Below are 16,212 nucleotides of genomic sequence, written 5' to 3' on the forward strand. Positions count from 1 at the left end.
TTACCCTGTGCACCTTAAATCTATGCCCCCTGGTGACTGGCCCCTCCACCCTGGGAAAGATTGCCTGCCCATTCACTCTGTCCATGCCGCTCATAATTTTGTCGGCCTTTATCAGATCACACCTCCGTCTTTCTAATGAAAACAGTCCGAGTCTATTCAGCCTCTCCATAAAGCTCACTTTCCAGACCAGGCAACAGCCTGATAAACCTTCTCTGCATCCTCTCCAAAGCCTGCACAGCCTTCTGGTAAGGTGGCGACCAGAATTGTGCACAATATTCCAAGTGCGTCCTTACCAAGGTTCTGTACAGCTGTAGCATAACTTGCCAGTTTTTATACTTAATGCCCCGTCCAATGAAAGCTGGCATTCCGTCTGCTTTGTTGACAACCTTGTCCACTTCCGTTGCCGCCTTCAAAGATCTGTGGACCTGCGTGCCCAGATCTCTCCGACTTTCTGTATTCCTAAGAATTTTGCCATTTACGGTATATTTCCCCTCTATGTTAAACCTACCAAAATGCATTACCTCCCGTTTGTCCAGATTAAACTCCATTTGCCATTTCTCTGCCCAAGTCTCCATCCTATGTATGTCCTGCTGTATCCTCTGACAATCCTCAACACTCTCTGCCACTCCCACCAACCTTGGTATCATCCATGAACTTTCACTCTCCAGACCTCATTTGGAAAGGCACATTCCACATGGAGGCGAGTGACCGTTTCGCGCCCCCCTCCCCCCCAGCCACTTCGAGGGCAGCGTGTGACGGCGTTGAGACTTCGGGAGTGCAGGAAGGATCTGCCGGGAGAGTCCTGCTCACCACCAGCCAAGCTGGGGCTTGGTGCTTGTTTGAAAGTTCTGGTGATGAGATGATCTGCCAGATGCCTCTGAGAGTCCGCTCAGGGGAACCATCTGACATGATCCACCATCTCTTTTTCCCGAAGGGCCTCGAGGACATTACGTGCAGACCACTGCTTGATCGCCTTGTGGTCAAAGGTGTTTTCCTGAACAAATGTTTCCATGAGGGACAGGTGTTACGATATGGTCCAACTACCAGAGCATCCTGCGGCAATGAGGCCAGACCCATCGTTCGTAACACCGGGGACAGGTAGAACCTCAGTACGTAGTGACACTTGGTGTTTGTGTACTGGGGATCCACGCACAGCTTGATGTAGCCACACACAAAGGTGGACATCAGGGGGAGGACGGCCTTGTGTATGTTTCTCCCTCCATTATCCAGAGATTTGTACATGCTGTCCCTTCTGTTTGTATATGGGTCCCTGTGATCTCCAGATGAACTTGATGGTGGCTCGGGTGACTGCTGCGCGCAGGACTGGGGAATGGGCCAGACCTGCGCCACGTCCAGCAACACCGAGATCCTTCCCATATAATTACGACAGTGCAGGAGGCCATTCAGTCCATCGAGTCCACAGCGACTCTCTGAAAGAGCAAACCTACCCAGGCCCACTCCCTCGCAACTCCACCTAACACACACACGGAGACACAAAGGGCTAATTTAGCATGGCAAATCCACCGAACCTGCGTATCTTTGACTGTGGGAGGAAACCCACACAGACACAGAATGTTAGGGTCAGAGTGAACCAGGGTCCCTGGCGCTGTGAGGCAGCAGTGCTGACCACTGTGCAGCCCATCATGTTGCAGTTTGTACGTGTTGTTCAGCGCGCTCTTTTCACTTCTGTTTGGAATATAAAATGTGGGTTGGAGCAGGCAGGAGGAGGAGCTGGATGATCAAAGACATTTCACTGCTCTGTCAGTCAGTCTGCTCCCCGCCTCTCTCTCTCTCAGCCAGGTCGGGGCGGGCTGTATAATAAAGGAAAGAGCAGCAGCTCGTCTCTCATTCGGCAGCGATTTGACTGAACAAGCATCATGTCTGGCAGAGGGAAAGGAGGCAAAGGACTGGGCAAAGGCGGAGCAAAGCGGCACCGCAAAGTGCTTCGTGATAACATCCAGGGCATCACCAAACCAGCAATCCGCCGCCTGGCTCGCCGTGGCGGCGTCAAGCGCATCTCGGGTTTGATCTATGAGGAGACTCGCGGGGTGCTGAAGGTTTTCCTGGAGAATGTGATCAGGGACGCGGTCACCTATACTGAACACGCCAAGCGCAAGACCGTCACCGCCATGGATGTGGTTTACGCTCTTAAACGCCAGGGCCGCACTCTCTATGGATTCGGCGGCTGAGAAAATCCATTTGACAATTTAACAAAACCCAAAGGCTCTTTTCAGAGCCGCCCAAATCCTCACATTGAGAGCACTGACCTGAGAATGGCAGCAGCATAATGTACCGAGCTGGTTTACGAGTAAGGAGGCAAAATAAACCAATATTTCCTCTCGTTGATCTCTCTTTTCACATTACAAGGCGACATGAATCTGCATCACAAAAGCTTTCTCCGAAGTCAGACCTGTAACCGCACATAGTGAACACTGACATTGTAATGAGAGCGGGAATGAATTCTGAAACCCCGCATTGGCAATGGCCCATAAATGGTCTGTTTAGGAAAGCCTGCCGGCTAAACACTGCCGTCCCCCGGTAAATACCAACCATACAGGGGAAGCTCATTCCAGCCGGAAGCCTCTGGGAAATTCTCACAAACACGGCACTAAGCGGATCGAGAACAGGTCACCCTTTTTCAGATAAAGTGAGTGGCTCTGAAAAGAGCCTTTGTGTTATTAGATTAAAGAATAGTCGCTTCACTTCTTGCCGGCGCCAGCGCTGGTTTTCTTGGGCAGCAGCACGGCCTGGATATTAGGCAGCACCCCGCCCTGAGCGATGGTCACCCCTCCCAGCAGCTTGTTGAGCTCCTCGTCGTTGCGGACGGCCAGCTGCAGGTGCCTGGGGATGATGCGGGTCTTCTTGTTGTCCCGGGCCGCGTTGCCGGCCAGCTCGAGGATTTCAGCGGTCAGATACTCGAGCACAGCAGCCAGATAGACCGGGGCTCCGGCCCCCACACGCTGGGCATAGTTGCCCTTTCTCAGGTGCCTGTGAACACGACCCACCGGGAACTGCAGTCCAGCCCGGGAGGAGCGAGACTTGGCCTTGGCCCGAGCTTTACCGCCGGTCTTTCCTCTTCCAGACATTGTCCCAATCTCACAAACACTTTCACACAGAATGAGGAAACCCGCCCACATTCACTTCTCTTATAGCTTCAGGAGGAGTGGCGGTGCACACATTGCTGATTGGTTATCTGAACAACATTGTGCAGCCTGGCACAAACTGACCAATCAGATGTCTGTTTGAAGCACCAATCAGGAGACTCCACGGTGCTGAGGGCGGAAAGTTTGGGCGCCAAATGTTCAGATTCCAACCGAATATTTATTTTAAAGCTTAGAAGAGCGCGAAAAGATAAGAGATAAAATTGAACAGGGACCGTAAAACATGTGAATAAATCATTTGAGTTTTGAGTATAAGATTGTTGGATTTTCTCTCTTTCCCGAGTCTAGTTTCCCTTTATCTGTCAGTTTCTGATTTCGGGTTTTCTCTCTAACAGAACAAACCCAAAATAAATTAAAGCAAAATAATGTGGATGCCGCAAATGTGAATTAATGAGAAAATGCTGGATAAACTCAGCATATCTGGGAGAATCTGTGGAGAGAAACGTTTAAGATCTGTAGAAGGGACGTTTAGATCCGAAACGTTAACTGTCTCCACAGGTTTAATCCGGCTGCTGTTTAAAACGCTTTCAGCCGTCGGCAGTGTCTATTTTATAGCCATCTGCAAACTATAACATTTGTTCCCATTGTAGACTGCTCCCGCTTCCTCAGTGTTAAAAGTGGAGTAAATGTGGATGCTGCAAATGTGAATTGAAGAGAAATGCTGGATAAACTCAGCATGTCTGGGAGAATCTGTGGAAAAGTTTCGGATTTATAAAAGGGGCATTTAATCCGAAACTGTCTCCACAGATTTTTACAATCTGGAGTCCAATCGAGTTTAATCTGGCTGCTGTTTAAAACGCTCTCAGCCGCAGACAGAATGTCTAATTCACAGCCAACTACAAACCTTATTTTAAAAATTCCATATTGTAGACTACTTCAGTGTTAAAAGTGGAGTGAGCAATTTGGAGCTCGTGTCAGTATTGAAATGGAGTTTTCCCACAACACTGGTGTGCTCTCAATAAACTGATCGATTATTGAGGAAGCCTGAAAGAGAAAGGGAGGTTTTTGGAAACCTGAACACAAATTGAAAGGGAGGTTTTGAAGTTCTATTGTCTCCAAATCTAGCGACAGGGACCAAATATGACCAAGTCAGAAACCAAAGACACACAGGGACACCGAGCAGTCACTAAATGAGGAGACTTATTTTCAAGGCACGAAGATCGACCGGGCGATAACTGGACATCACCCAGGATGTTATGTTCCAGTGAAACCCTATTTGAACCGATTTGGCGATTCATAGTCTAATAATAATTTAAAAACGATGGTTTGGCAGCTTTCCAGAAATTGTGGGTGGCTCTTAAAAGAGCCGTTGGGTTTTGATGAGTTTGAGAACAGTTTTACTTGGAGCTGGTGTACTTGGTCACCGCCTTTGTCCCTTCCGACACGGCGTGCTTGGCCAGTTCCCCGGGCAGCAGCAGGCGCACGGCGGTCTGGATCTCCCGGGAGCTGATGGTGCTGCGCTTGTTGTAATGGGCCAGGCGGGAAGCCTCACCCGCGATGCGCTCGAAAATATCGTTGACGAACGAGTTCATGATGCTCATGGCCTTGGAGGAGATGCCGGTGTCGGGGTGAACCTGCTTCATCACTTTGTAGATGTAGATGGAGTAACTCTCCTTCCTCGACCTTCGCCGCTTCTTGCCGCCCTTTACTGCCGGTTTCTTAATGACTTTCTTGGCACCCTTCTTGGAAGCTGGTTTCGATGTTGGTTTCTTCTCGTCAGCCATTGTCAATTTCACCCAGAAATAAAGCAAACCTCTTCCGAGCGCTGATTAAATAGACAGAGCCTCACATCTATGCTAATGAGGAATGGGGAAAGGAATGATTGTGATTGGACATTGTAAGAATGAGGACAGCCAGTTATATTCTGCTTATTTGACTGGATAAAAAAACAGACCAATCAGAATTAGGATTTTGCACCAATCATAAACCTCAAATTACAATCATATTACAAACAGGAAATACATTTCAGAAAGAATGTCTCCAGTCCCAGTTTGTCAGTGTGTAAAGATCCACCGGGAAAAGTCACCTGGCTGTCGGTGAGAGGGACCCTTCAGCACAGAGAGACTGTGGGATTCCTTCAGGAACTGTGAGTGCCTTTTAATATGTGAGTGTGTGGGATTTACTCACTCTCTGATACAGTGTGGGATATACACACTCTCTGATACACTGTGTGAGTGTGGGATTTACTCACTCTCTGATACAGTGTGAGTGTGGGATTTACTCACTCTGATACAGTGTGTGAGTGTGGGATTTACTCACTCTCTGATACAGTGTGTGTGTGTGGGATTTACTCACTGTGATACAGTGTGTGAGAGTGGGATTTACGCACTCTCTGATACAGTGTGTGAGTGTGGGATTTACGCACTCTCTGATACAGTGTGTGTGTGTGGGATTTACTCACTCTCTGATACAGTGTGTGAGTGTGGGATTTACTCACTCTCTGATACAGTGTGAGTGTGGGATTTACTCACTCTCTGATACAGTGTGTGAGTGTGGGATTTACTCACTCTCTGATACAGTGTGAGAGTGTGGGATTTACTCACTCTCTGATACAGTGTGTGTTGGATTTACTCACTCTCTGATACAGTGTGTGAGTGTGGGATTTACTCCCTCTGATACAGTGTGAGAGTGTGGGATTTACTCACTCTCTGATACAGTGTGTGTTGGATTTACTCACTCTCTGATACAGTGTGTGAGTGTGGGATTTATCACTCTCTGATACAGTGTGGGATTTACTCACTCTCTGATACACTGTGTGAGTGTGGGATTTACTCACTCTCTGATGCAGTGTGTGTTGGATTTACTCACTCTCTGATACAGTGTGTGAGTGTGGGATTTACTCACTCTCTGATACAGTGTGTGTGTTGGATTTACTCACTCTCTGATACAGTGTGTGAGTGTGGGATCTACTCACTCTCTGATACAGTGTGGGATTTACTCACTCTCTGATACAGTGTGAGTATGGGATTTACTCACTGTCTGATATAATGTGTGAGTGTGGGATTTATTCACTCTGATACAGTGTGCGAGTGTGGGATTTACTCACTCTCTGATACAGTGTGTGTGTGGGATTTACTCACTCTCAGATACAGTGTGTGCGGGATTTACTCACACTCTGATACAGTGCGTGAGTGTGGGATTTACTCACTCTGATACAGTGTGAGAGTGTGGGATTTACTCTCTCTCTGATACAGTGTGAGTGTGGGATTTACTCACTCTCTGATACAGTGTGTGAGTGTGGGATTTACTCACTCTCTGATACAGTGTGTGAGTGTGGGATTTACTCACTCTCTGATACAGTGTGTGTGTGGGATTTACTCACTCTCTGATACAGTGTGAGTGTGAGTATTACTCTAGCTAAGGCCTAACCAATGTTTTATACAGTTCCAGCATAACCTGCCTTTTCTTAAACTCTGTGCCTCGGCGAATAGAGACAAGGATATCATAGGCCCGGGGTTTTCAAGCTCAGGGTCGTGACCTGTGGGTGGATCTCAGGAAGGTTTCAGGAGGGTGGTAGTTATCCAGATCGCGGAAGGAATGGCCAATGGTCACGACTAGTGTTTACAAATGCCAACCATGATGGACGTTTGAGATTGTCGGCCATTCCGCGCATGCGTCTCTTATCAAGCAGTGCGCAGGCCTGGAGCCCAGCAAGTTGGACTGGCTCCTGCTGATGTCAGTGCGTTGTCCCGGGCCAGTTTTGTTCAGCAAATTCTGGACTCCTCCCACCGGAGGCGGCGCCAGCGAGCAGGTCCCACGCCACTTACGCTGACATCACGTGTTCTGGGCGCGAGTGAGATTCCTCCATTTTGCAGCTGCCAGCAGTGCTGGAGTGAACTCCAGGGCCTCTGGTGAACAACCCATGAAGAAGCTGAAAACAGGAACAAAGCAGCACAATGATGAGTATTTGAGGGGTGGGTTTATAAATTGTGCCACTGCAATCAGGAGTCAAATTTCATGGGTGTTACATGTCGGGAATTACTGGCAAGTGAAAGTTTAAAACCCTCAAAATGTCAAAGACATTTGAAGAGTAAGCAGGGCGAGTTCCAGGACAAACCTCTGTATTTTTTTCAACGGATGCAGTGAGATCTTAAATCATCAGCTGGAGTCATTATCAGAAATGTAACATTGAATAACAAAGCAAGTGAGATCGTGGGGACCAAGCAGGCTCACCTGTCACATTAAAGGCGAGTGGAAATGGTGGGTGTGTGTGAGAGAGAGTGGGTGTGTGTGAGAGAGAGTGGTTGTGTGTGAGAGAGAGTGTGTGTGTGTGAGAGAGAGTGTGTGTGTGTGAGAGAGAGTGTGTGTGTGTGAGAGAGAGTGTGTGTGTGTGAGAGAGAGTGGGTGGGTGTGAGAGAGAGTGGCTCTGTGAGAGAGAGAGTGGGTGTGTGTGTGAGAGAGAGAGAGTGGGTGTGTGTGAGAGAGAGTGGGTGTGTGCGAGAGTGGTTGTGTGTGAGAGAGAGTGTGTGTGTGAGAGAGAGTGGGTGTGTGTGAGAGAGAGTGGGTGCGTGTGAAAGAGAGTGGGTGTGTGAGAGAGAGTGGGTGTGTGTGAGAGAGAGTGGGTGTGTGCGAGAGAGAGTGGGTGTGTGCGAGAGAGAGTGGGTGTGTGCGAGAGAGAGTGGTTGTGTGTGAGAGAGAGTGTGTGTGTGTGAGAGAGAGTGGGTGTGTGTGAGAGAGAGTGGGTGTGTGTGAGAGAGAGTGGGTCTGTGAGAGAGAGAGTGGGTGTCTGTGTGTGAGAGAGAGTGGGTGCGTGTGAAAGAGAATGGGTGTGCGAGAGAGAGAGAGAGTGGGTGTGTGAGAGAGAGTTGGTGTGTGAGAGAGTGGGTGCGTGTGAGAGAGAGTGGGTGCGTGTGAGAGAGAGTGGGTGCGTATGAGAGAGAGTGGGTGTGTGTGAGAGAGTGTGGGTGTGTGTGAGAGAGAGTGTGTGTGTGTGAGAGAGAGTGAATGTGTGTGTGAGTGTGTTTGTGAGAGAGTGGGTGTGTGTGAGAGTGCATGTGTGCAAGAGAGAGTGGGTGTGTGTGAGAGAGTGTGTGTGTGTGTGAGAGAGTGTGTGTGTGTGAGAGAGAGTGGGTGTGTGTGAGAGAGAGTGGGTGTGTGTGAGAGAGAGTGGGTGTGTGAGAGAGTGGGTGTGTGTGAGAGAGAGTGGGTGGATGTGTGTGTGAGTGAGAGAGTTGGTGTGTGAGAGAGAGAGAGAGTGGGTGTGTGTGAGAGTGCGTTTGTGAGAGAGAGAGTGGGTGTGTGAGAGAGTGCGTGTGTGAGCGAGTGAGCCTCTGTATTTTACATTGTCACTCTTTGATATGTAACACATATTTTACTCTTGCTGCTCTGTTACTGGGGTGTGTGTGTGTGAGAGAGAGAGAGTGTGTTTTACCATCACGGTCTCTGTGATATATGATGCATATTTTACTGTGTACTGCTCAGTTACTGTTGTGTCAAAGAGTGTGTGAATATCAAAGTTTGTGAATATGTGAGTGTGTGTGAGGAAGTGTGTGCGAGGGAATGTGTCACTATGTCTGCAAGAGTGTACGAGTGTGAGAAATAGTCTGCGTGAGTGCGTGTGTGTTTTACCTTCATTGTCTCTGTGATATTTCACACATATTTTACTGCTCAGTTACTGGTGTGCGAGTGTGTTTATCCTCACTGTCTGGCTATCATATATAATATATTTTACTGCTCAGTTACTTAAGTGTGAGAGTGGCGAGAGTGTGGTTTACCCTCACTGTCCCTCTGCGATATATAACACATATTGAACTGCTTACTGCTCAGTGACTGGTGTGTCCCTGTGTGAGGCAGTCTGAGAGAGAGGGACTAGGAGTGTGAGAGAGTGAGTGTGTGTGAGTGTGTGTGAGAGTTAGTGTTTGCCAGAGAAATAGTGAGTGTGTGTCACACTGTCTCTCATTGTCCCTCTGTGAAAGATAAAGCATAATTTACCACTCAGTTACTGGTGTGTGTGTGTGAATGAGAGAGTGTATGAGTGTGTGTGAGAGAGAATGTGTGAGAGAGAGTGAAATACGAGTTATATAGCACAGAGACAGTGAGGGTAAACACACTCACACTATCTCTCACACACCAGTAACTGAGCAATAAGCAGTAGAATATTCAATATATATCACAGAGAGATAGTGGTTACTATCACAGAGGTTACTACACACACTCATAGGTCGATTGTCCCGAAAGACGAGCTGTTAGGTAATTTGGACATTCTGAATTCTCCCTCCCTGTACCTAAACAGGTGCCAGAATGTGGCGACTTGGGGCTTTTCACAGAAACTTCATTGCAGTGTTAATGTAAGCCTACTTGTGACAATAAAGATTATTATAAGATAGAGTCATATCTGTGTGTATGTGTTAACCTCACTGTCTCTCTGTGATATATAATGAATATTTTACTGCTTACTGCTGTGTGGGTGTGTGAGTGAGACAGTGTGTGTGTGAGTGAGACAGTGTGTTTGGGAGTGTGTGTGTGAGTGAGACAGTATGTTTGGGAGTGTGTGTGTGAGTGAGGCAGTGTGTTTGGGAGTGTGTGTGTGAGTGAGGCAGTGTGTTTGGGAGTGTGTGTGTGAGTGAGACAGTGTGTTTGGGAGTGTGTGTGTGAGTGAGACAGTGTGTTTGGGAGTGTGTGTGTGAGTGAGACAGTGTGTTTGGGAGTGTGTGTGTGAGTGAGACAGTGTGTTTGGGAGTGTGTTTGGGAGTGAGACAGTGTGTGTGTGAGTGAGACTGTGTTTGGGAGTGTGTGTGTGAGTGAGACAGTGTGTTTGGGAGTGTGTTTGTGAGTGAGACAGTGTGTTTGGGAGTGTGTGTGGGAGTGAGCCAGTGTGTTTGGGAGTGTGTGTGTGAGTGAGACAGTGTGTTTGGGAGTGTGTGTGTGAGTGAGACAGTGTGTTTGGGAGTGTGTGTGTGAGTGAGACAGTGTGTTTGGGAGTGTGTGTGTGTGTGTGAGTGAGACAGTGTGTTTGGGAGTGTGTTTGTGAGTGAGACAGTGTGTTTGGGAGTGTGTTTGGGAGTGAGACAGTGTTTTTGGGGTGAGACAGTGTGTTTGGGAGTGTGTGTGTGAGTGAGACAGTGTGTGTGTGAGTGAGACAGTGTGTGTATGAGTGAGACAGTGTGTGTATGAGTGAGACAGTGTATGTATGAGTGAGAGAGTGTGTTTGGGAGTGTGTGTGTGAGTGAGACAGTGTGTTTGGGAGTGTGTTTGTGAGTGAGACAGTGTGTTTGGGAGTGAGACAGTGTTTTTGGGGTGAGACAGTGTGTTTGGGAGTGTGTGTGTGAGTGAGACAGTGTGTGTGTGAGTGAGACAGTGTGTGTATGAGTGAGACAGTGTGTTTGGGAGTGTGTGTGTGAGTGAGACAGTGTGTTTGGGAGTGAGACAGTGTGTTTGGGAGTGTGTGTGGGAGTGAGCCAGTGTGTTTGGGAGTGTGTGTGTGAGTGAGCCAGTGTGTTTGGGAGTGTGTATGTGAGTGAGACAGTGTGTTTGGGAGTGTGTTTGTGAGTGAGACAGTGTGTTTGGGAGTGTGTGTGGGAGTGAGCCAGTGTGTTTGGGAGTGTGTGTGTGAGTGAGACAGTGTGTTTGGGAGTGTGTTTGTGAGTGAGACAGTGTTTGGGAGTGTGTGTGTGAGTGAGACAGTGTGTTTGGGAGTGTGTGTGTGAGTGAGACAGTGTGTTTGGGAGTGTGTGTGGGAGTGAGCCAGTGTGTTTGGGAGTGTGTGTGTGAGTGAGACAGTGTGTTTGGGAGTGTGTGTGGGAGTGAGCCAGTGTGTTTGGGAGTGTGTGTGTGAGTGAGACAGTGTTTGGGAGTGTGTGTGTGAGTGAGACAGTGTGTTTGGGAGTGTGTTTGTGAGTGAGACAGTGTGTTTGGGAGTGTGTGTGGGAGTGAGCCAGTGTGTTTGGGAGTGTGTGTGTGAGTGAGACAGTGTTTGGGAGTGTGTGTGTGAGTGAGACAGTGTGTTTGTGAGTGTGTGTGTGAGTGAGACAGTGTGTTTGGGAGTGTGTGTGTGAGTGAGACAGTGTTTGGGAGTGTGTTTGGGAGTGAGACAGTGTGTTTGGGAGTGTGTGTGTGAGTGAGACAGTGTGTTTGGGAGTGTGTGTGTGAGTGAGACAGTGTGTTTGGGAGTGTGTGTGTGAGTGAGACAGTGTGTTTGGGAGTGTGTGTGTGAGTGAGACAGTGTGTTTGGGATTGTGAGTGAGACAGTGTGTTTGGGAGTGTGTGTGTGAGTGAGACAGTGTGTTTGGGAGTGTGTATGTGAGTGAGACAGTGTGTTTGGGAGTGTGTGTGTGAGTGAGACAGTGTGTTTGGGAGTGTGTGTGTGAGTGAGACAGTGTGTGTGTGAGTGAGACAGTGTGTTTGGGAGTGTGTGTGTGAGTGAGACAGTGTGTTTGGGAGTGTGTGTGTATTTATTGTCGCTGTCTCTCTGTGATGTATAACAGCTTTTACTGCTTACTGCTCAGGTACTGGTGAGTGAGAGTGTGTAAGTGAGAGAATGTGAGTTTTACCCTCACTATGTATCTGTGATATATAACACATATTTTACTCTTACAGGTGTGTGTGTATTTTACCCTCACTATGTATCTGTGATATATAACACATAGAACATAGAACATAGAACAATACAGCGCAGTACAGGCCCTTCGGCCCACGATGTTGCACTGAAACAAAAGCCATCTAACCTACACTATGCCATTATCATCCATATGTTTATCCAATAAACTTTTAAATGCCCTCAATGTTGGCGAGTTCACTACTGTAGCAGGTAGGGCATTCCACGGCCTCACGACTCTTTGCGTAAAGAACTTACCTCTGACCTCTGTCCTATATCTATTACCCCTCAGTTTAAAGTTATGTCCCCTCGTGCCAGCCATATCCATCCGCGGGAGAAGGCTCTCACTGTCCACCCTATCCAACCCCCTGATCATTTTGTATGCCTCTATTAAGTCTCCTCTTAACCTTCTTCTCTCCAACGAAAACAACCTCAAGTCCATCAGCCTTTCCTCATAAGATTTTCCCTCCATACCAGGCAACATCCTGGTAAATCTCCTCTGCACCCGCTCCAAAGCCTCCACGTCCTTCCTATAATGCGGTGACCAGAACTGTACGCAATACTCCAAATGCGGCTGTACCAGAGTTCTGTACAGCTTCAACATGACCTCCCGACTCCGGAACTCAATCCCTCTACCAATAAAGGCCAACACTCCATAGGCCTTCTTCACAACCCTATCAACCTGGGTGGCAACTTTCAGGGATCTATGTACATGGACACCTAGATCCCTCTGCTCATCCACACTTTCAAGAACTTTACCATGAGCCAAATATTCCGCATTCCTGTTATTCCTTCCAAAGTGAATCACCTCACACTTCTCTACATTAAACTCCATTTGCCACCTCTCAGCCCAGCTCTGCAGCTTATCTATATCCCTCTGTAACCTGCTACATCCTTCCACACTATCGACAACACCACCGACTTTAGTATCGTCTGCAAATTTACTCACCCACCCTTCTGCGCCTTCCTCTAGGTCATTGATAAAAATGACAAACAGCAACGGCCCCAGAACAGATCCTTGTGGTACTCCACTTGTGACTGTACTCCATTCTGAATATTTCCCATCAACCACCACCCTCTGTCTTCTTTCAGCTAGCCAATTTCTGATCCACATCTCTAAATCACCCTCAATCCCCAGCCTCCGTATTTTTTGCAATAGCCTACCGTGGGGAACCTTATCAAACGTTTGCTGAAATCCATATACACCACATCAACTGCTCTACCCTTGTCTACCTGTTCAGTCACATATTTTACACTTACAGGTGTGTGTGTGTTTTACCCTCACTATGTATCTGTGATATATAAATCATATTTTACTCTTACAGGTGTGTGTTTTACCCTCACTATGTATCTGTGATATATAACACATATTTTACTCTTACAGGTCTGTGTGTGTGTTTTACCCTCACTATGTATCTGTGATATATAACACATATTTTACTCTTACAGGTGTGTGTGTGTTTTACCCTCACTATGTATGTGATATATAACACATATTTTACTCTTACAGGTGTGTGTGTGTGTTTTACCCTCACTATGTATCTGTGATATATAACACATATTTTACTCTTACAGGTGTGTGTGTTTTACCCTCACTATGTATCTGTGATATATAACACATATTTTACTCTTACAGGTGTGTGTGTGTGTTTTACCCTCACTATGTATCTGTGATATATAACACAGATTTTACTCTTACAGGTGTGTGTGTGAGTTTTACCCTCACTATGTATCTGTGATATATAACACATATTTTACTCTTACAGTGTGTGCGAGTTTTACCCTCACTATGTATCTGTGATATATAACACATATTTTACTCTTACAGGTGTGTGTGTGTTTTACCCTCACTATGTATTTGTGATACATAACACATAATTTACTCTTACTGGTGTGTGTGTGTTTTACCCTCACTATGTATCTGTTATATATAACACATATTTTACTATTGCAGGTGTGTGTGAGTTTTACCCTCACTATGTATCTGTGATATATAAAACTTATTTAACTCTTACAGGTGTGTGTGTGTTTTACCCTCACTATGTATCTGTGATATATAACACATAATTTACACTTACAGGTGTTTGTGAGTTTTACCCTCACTATGTATCTGTGATATATAAAACTTATTTAACTGCTTACTGCTCAGTGACTGGTATGTGTGTGAGTGAGAGTGACTGAGTGTGTGTGAGAGAGAGTCTGTGAGTGTGTGTGAGAGGGAACATCTGTGTGTGAGAGAGAGTGTAAGTGTGTGTGACAGTCGTGCGAGTGTGTTTATCTGGGACTTGAGGTCAATGTGAGTGTGACTGCTTCTTTTCTCTGTGACGGTGGAGTTGATGTTGTGTCTGTGTCTCTGCAATGTTGGATTAATATTGTACTTACTGTCAGTTAGAAGGAGACGGCGACACATACATTTTGCTGAGGAATCATCATCTTGTTCTTGGAACTCATCTCTTCATCTGTTGAACTAGGGGGAAGAAAGCATATCTCTTGTAAATCAGGGTCAAATGAGGCCAATGATAAATCAATCTATTCTTTCAACTGATAATCACAGAATTTACAGTGCAGAAGGAGGCCATTCGGTCCATCGGGTCCATCTTTGTAAAGAGCATCTCACGCCTCCACCCTAACCCAGAAATCCATGCCTCCACCCTAACCCAGAAATCCATGCCTCCACCCTAACCCAGTAACCCATGCCTCCACCCTAACCCAGTAACCCCACCTAACCTTTTTGGACACTAAGTGCAATTTATTCGGGCCAATCCACCTAACCTGCACATCTTAGGACTGTGGGAGGAAACCGGAGCACCCGGAGGAAACCCACGCAGATACGGGGAGAGCGTGCAGACTCCGCAGATAGCAACACAAGCCTGGAAATTGAACCTGGTACCATAGAGCAGCGAAGCAGCCGTGCTAACCACTATGCTACCTTGCTGCCCCCAATCAGTAAAAGAAAGAAAATACTCTCCAAATCCTAACCCAGAATCAGACAAATAAGCCAGGCCCAGAAAGAGCTCTCCCTTCCCCCTGCTCACTCCAAGTCCCGGAACAAGATCGTGCTCCGCTAAGCCTCTTGCAAACAGCCCCCGATTCTCCCTGAACTCCCCCCGAGTCAGTAATGATCTCTGAGCCTCTTTGCTCACACTCCCAAATGGATGTGCTGCTGCAATGAGAACGCTGTTTCCTCGCTGACCTGGGCCCTGACATTGACATTTAACTCAGTTTCAACAAAGCGATTCCACTCACTGACCAAATGGAGTGTGTGGGGGAGGGGCTGCGCATGCGCTCCCAATCTCAGAATGATGTGGAGATGCCGGCGTTGGACTGGGGTGAGCACAGTAAGAAGTCTGACAACACCAGGTTAAAGTCCAACAGGTTTGTTTCGATGTCACTAGCTTTCAGAGCACTGCTCCTTCTTCAGGTGAATGAAGAGGTATGTTCCAGAAATATATATAGAGACAGATTCAAAGATGCCAGACAATGCTTCGAATGTGACCATTAGCAGGTGATTAAATCCTTACAGATCCAGAGATGGGGTAACCCCAGGTTAAGGAGGTGTGAATTGTCTCAAACCAGGACAGTTGGTAGGATTTCGCAGGCCAGATGTTTGGGGATGAATGTAATGCGACATGAATCCCAGGTATTACATTCATCCCCCACCACCTGGCCTGCAAAATCCTACCAACAGTCCTGGCTTGACACAATTCACACCTCCTTAACCTGGGGTTACCCCATCTCTGGATCTGTAAAGATTTAATCACCTGCTAATGCTCGCATTCCAAGCATTGTCTGGCATCTTTGAATCTGTCTATATATATGTTTCTGGAACATACCTCTTCATTCACCTGAGGAAGGAGCAGCGCTCCGAAAGCTAGTGACATCGAAACAAACCTGTTGGACTTTAACCTGGTGTTGTAAGACTTCGTACTGTGCTCACCCCAGTCCAACGCCGGCATCTCCACATCGCGACTAGCAGGGGCGGGGTTACACCGGGCATGCGCACATCCCCGCAGCAATCCCGCATTGAGAATCAATGGGAACATTCCCCATTTCATAGTCATCACATGTGGAGCAAAACCTCCGATAGAGCCCTTGTTGGGGGACTGTGTGTGTGGCTGCAAATGGCCCTGCGCCCTCAGGCTCAACCAATCACCTTTGTAGCGGTGTGTTTGTCCCAATGAGATATTCAATTTGCAGTCATTGCCTGCAGCTTGTTTGTTATTACACTGTCACTCAGCCCCTCAAACTCACACTTTCTGCAAACTACCTTTCCACTGATTTACTTCATTTTCCACTGAACCATAGAATTACCACAGTGCAGAAGGAGGCAATCTGGCCCATCGAGTCTGCACCGACACTCAGAAAGAGCAGCCCACCTAGAACCACTCCCCACCCGACCACCATAAATCTGTATCCCTACGTAATCTACACACCCTTGGATACAAAGCGGTAATTCAGCATCGCCAATCCATCTAACCTGCACATCCCCCGGTTCACTCACTCCCCCGGTTCACTCAC

General features: G+C 47.3%; 1 protein-coding gene and 1 long non-coding RNA gene across 2 annotated transcripts in view; both read right to left on the bottom strand.

The window, feature by feature from the left end:
* Nucleotides 1–4,378: 4,378 nt before the first annotated feature.
* LOC140400132 (histone H2B-like) lies at nt 4,379–4,885 on the bottom strand. The gene has a single exon (XM_072489606.1). The coding sequence runs from the start codon at nt 4,883–4,885 to the stop codon at nt 4,499–4,501; it is 387 nt and encodes a 128-aa protein (XP_072345707.1). The 3' UTR covers nt 4,379–4,498.
* Nucleotides 4,886–4,996: 111 nt separating this feature from the next.
* Nucleotides 4,997–16,212, bottom strand: part of LOC140400029 (uncharacterized) — a 50,242-nt gene continuing 39,026 nt past the window's right edge. Inside the window, exons 2-3 of the long non-coding RNA XR_011937986.1 lie at nt 14,077–14,161; nt 4,997–7,032 (exon numbers count right to left, since the gene is read on the bottom strand). This is a non-coding gene — a long non-coding RNA (uncharacterized lncRNA). The remainder of the gene's footprint in view (nt 7,033–14,076; nt 14,162–16,212) is intronic.

The sequence above is a fragment of the Scyliorhinus torazame genome, chromosome 24, assembly GCF_047496885.1.
Source record: "Scyliorhinus torazame isolate Kashiwa2021f chromosome 24, sScyTor2.1, whole genome shotgun sequence".
Classification (NCBI taxonomy): domain Eukaryota; kingdom Metazoa; phylum Chordata; class Chondrichthyes; order Carcharhiniformes; family Scyliorhinidae; genus Scyliorhinus; species Scyliorhinus torazame.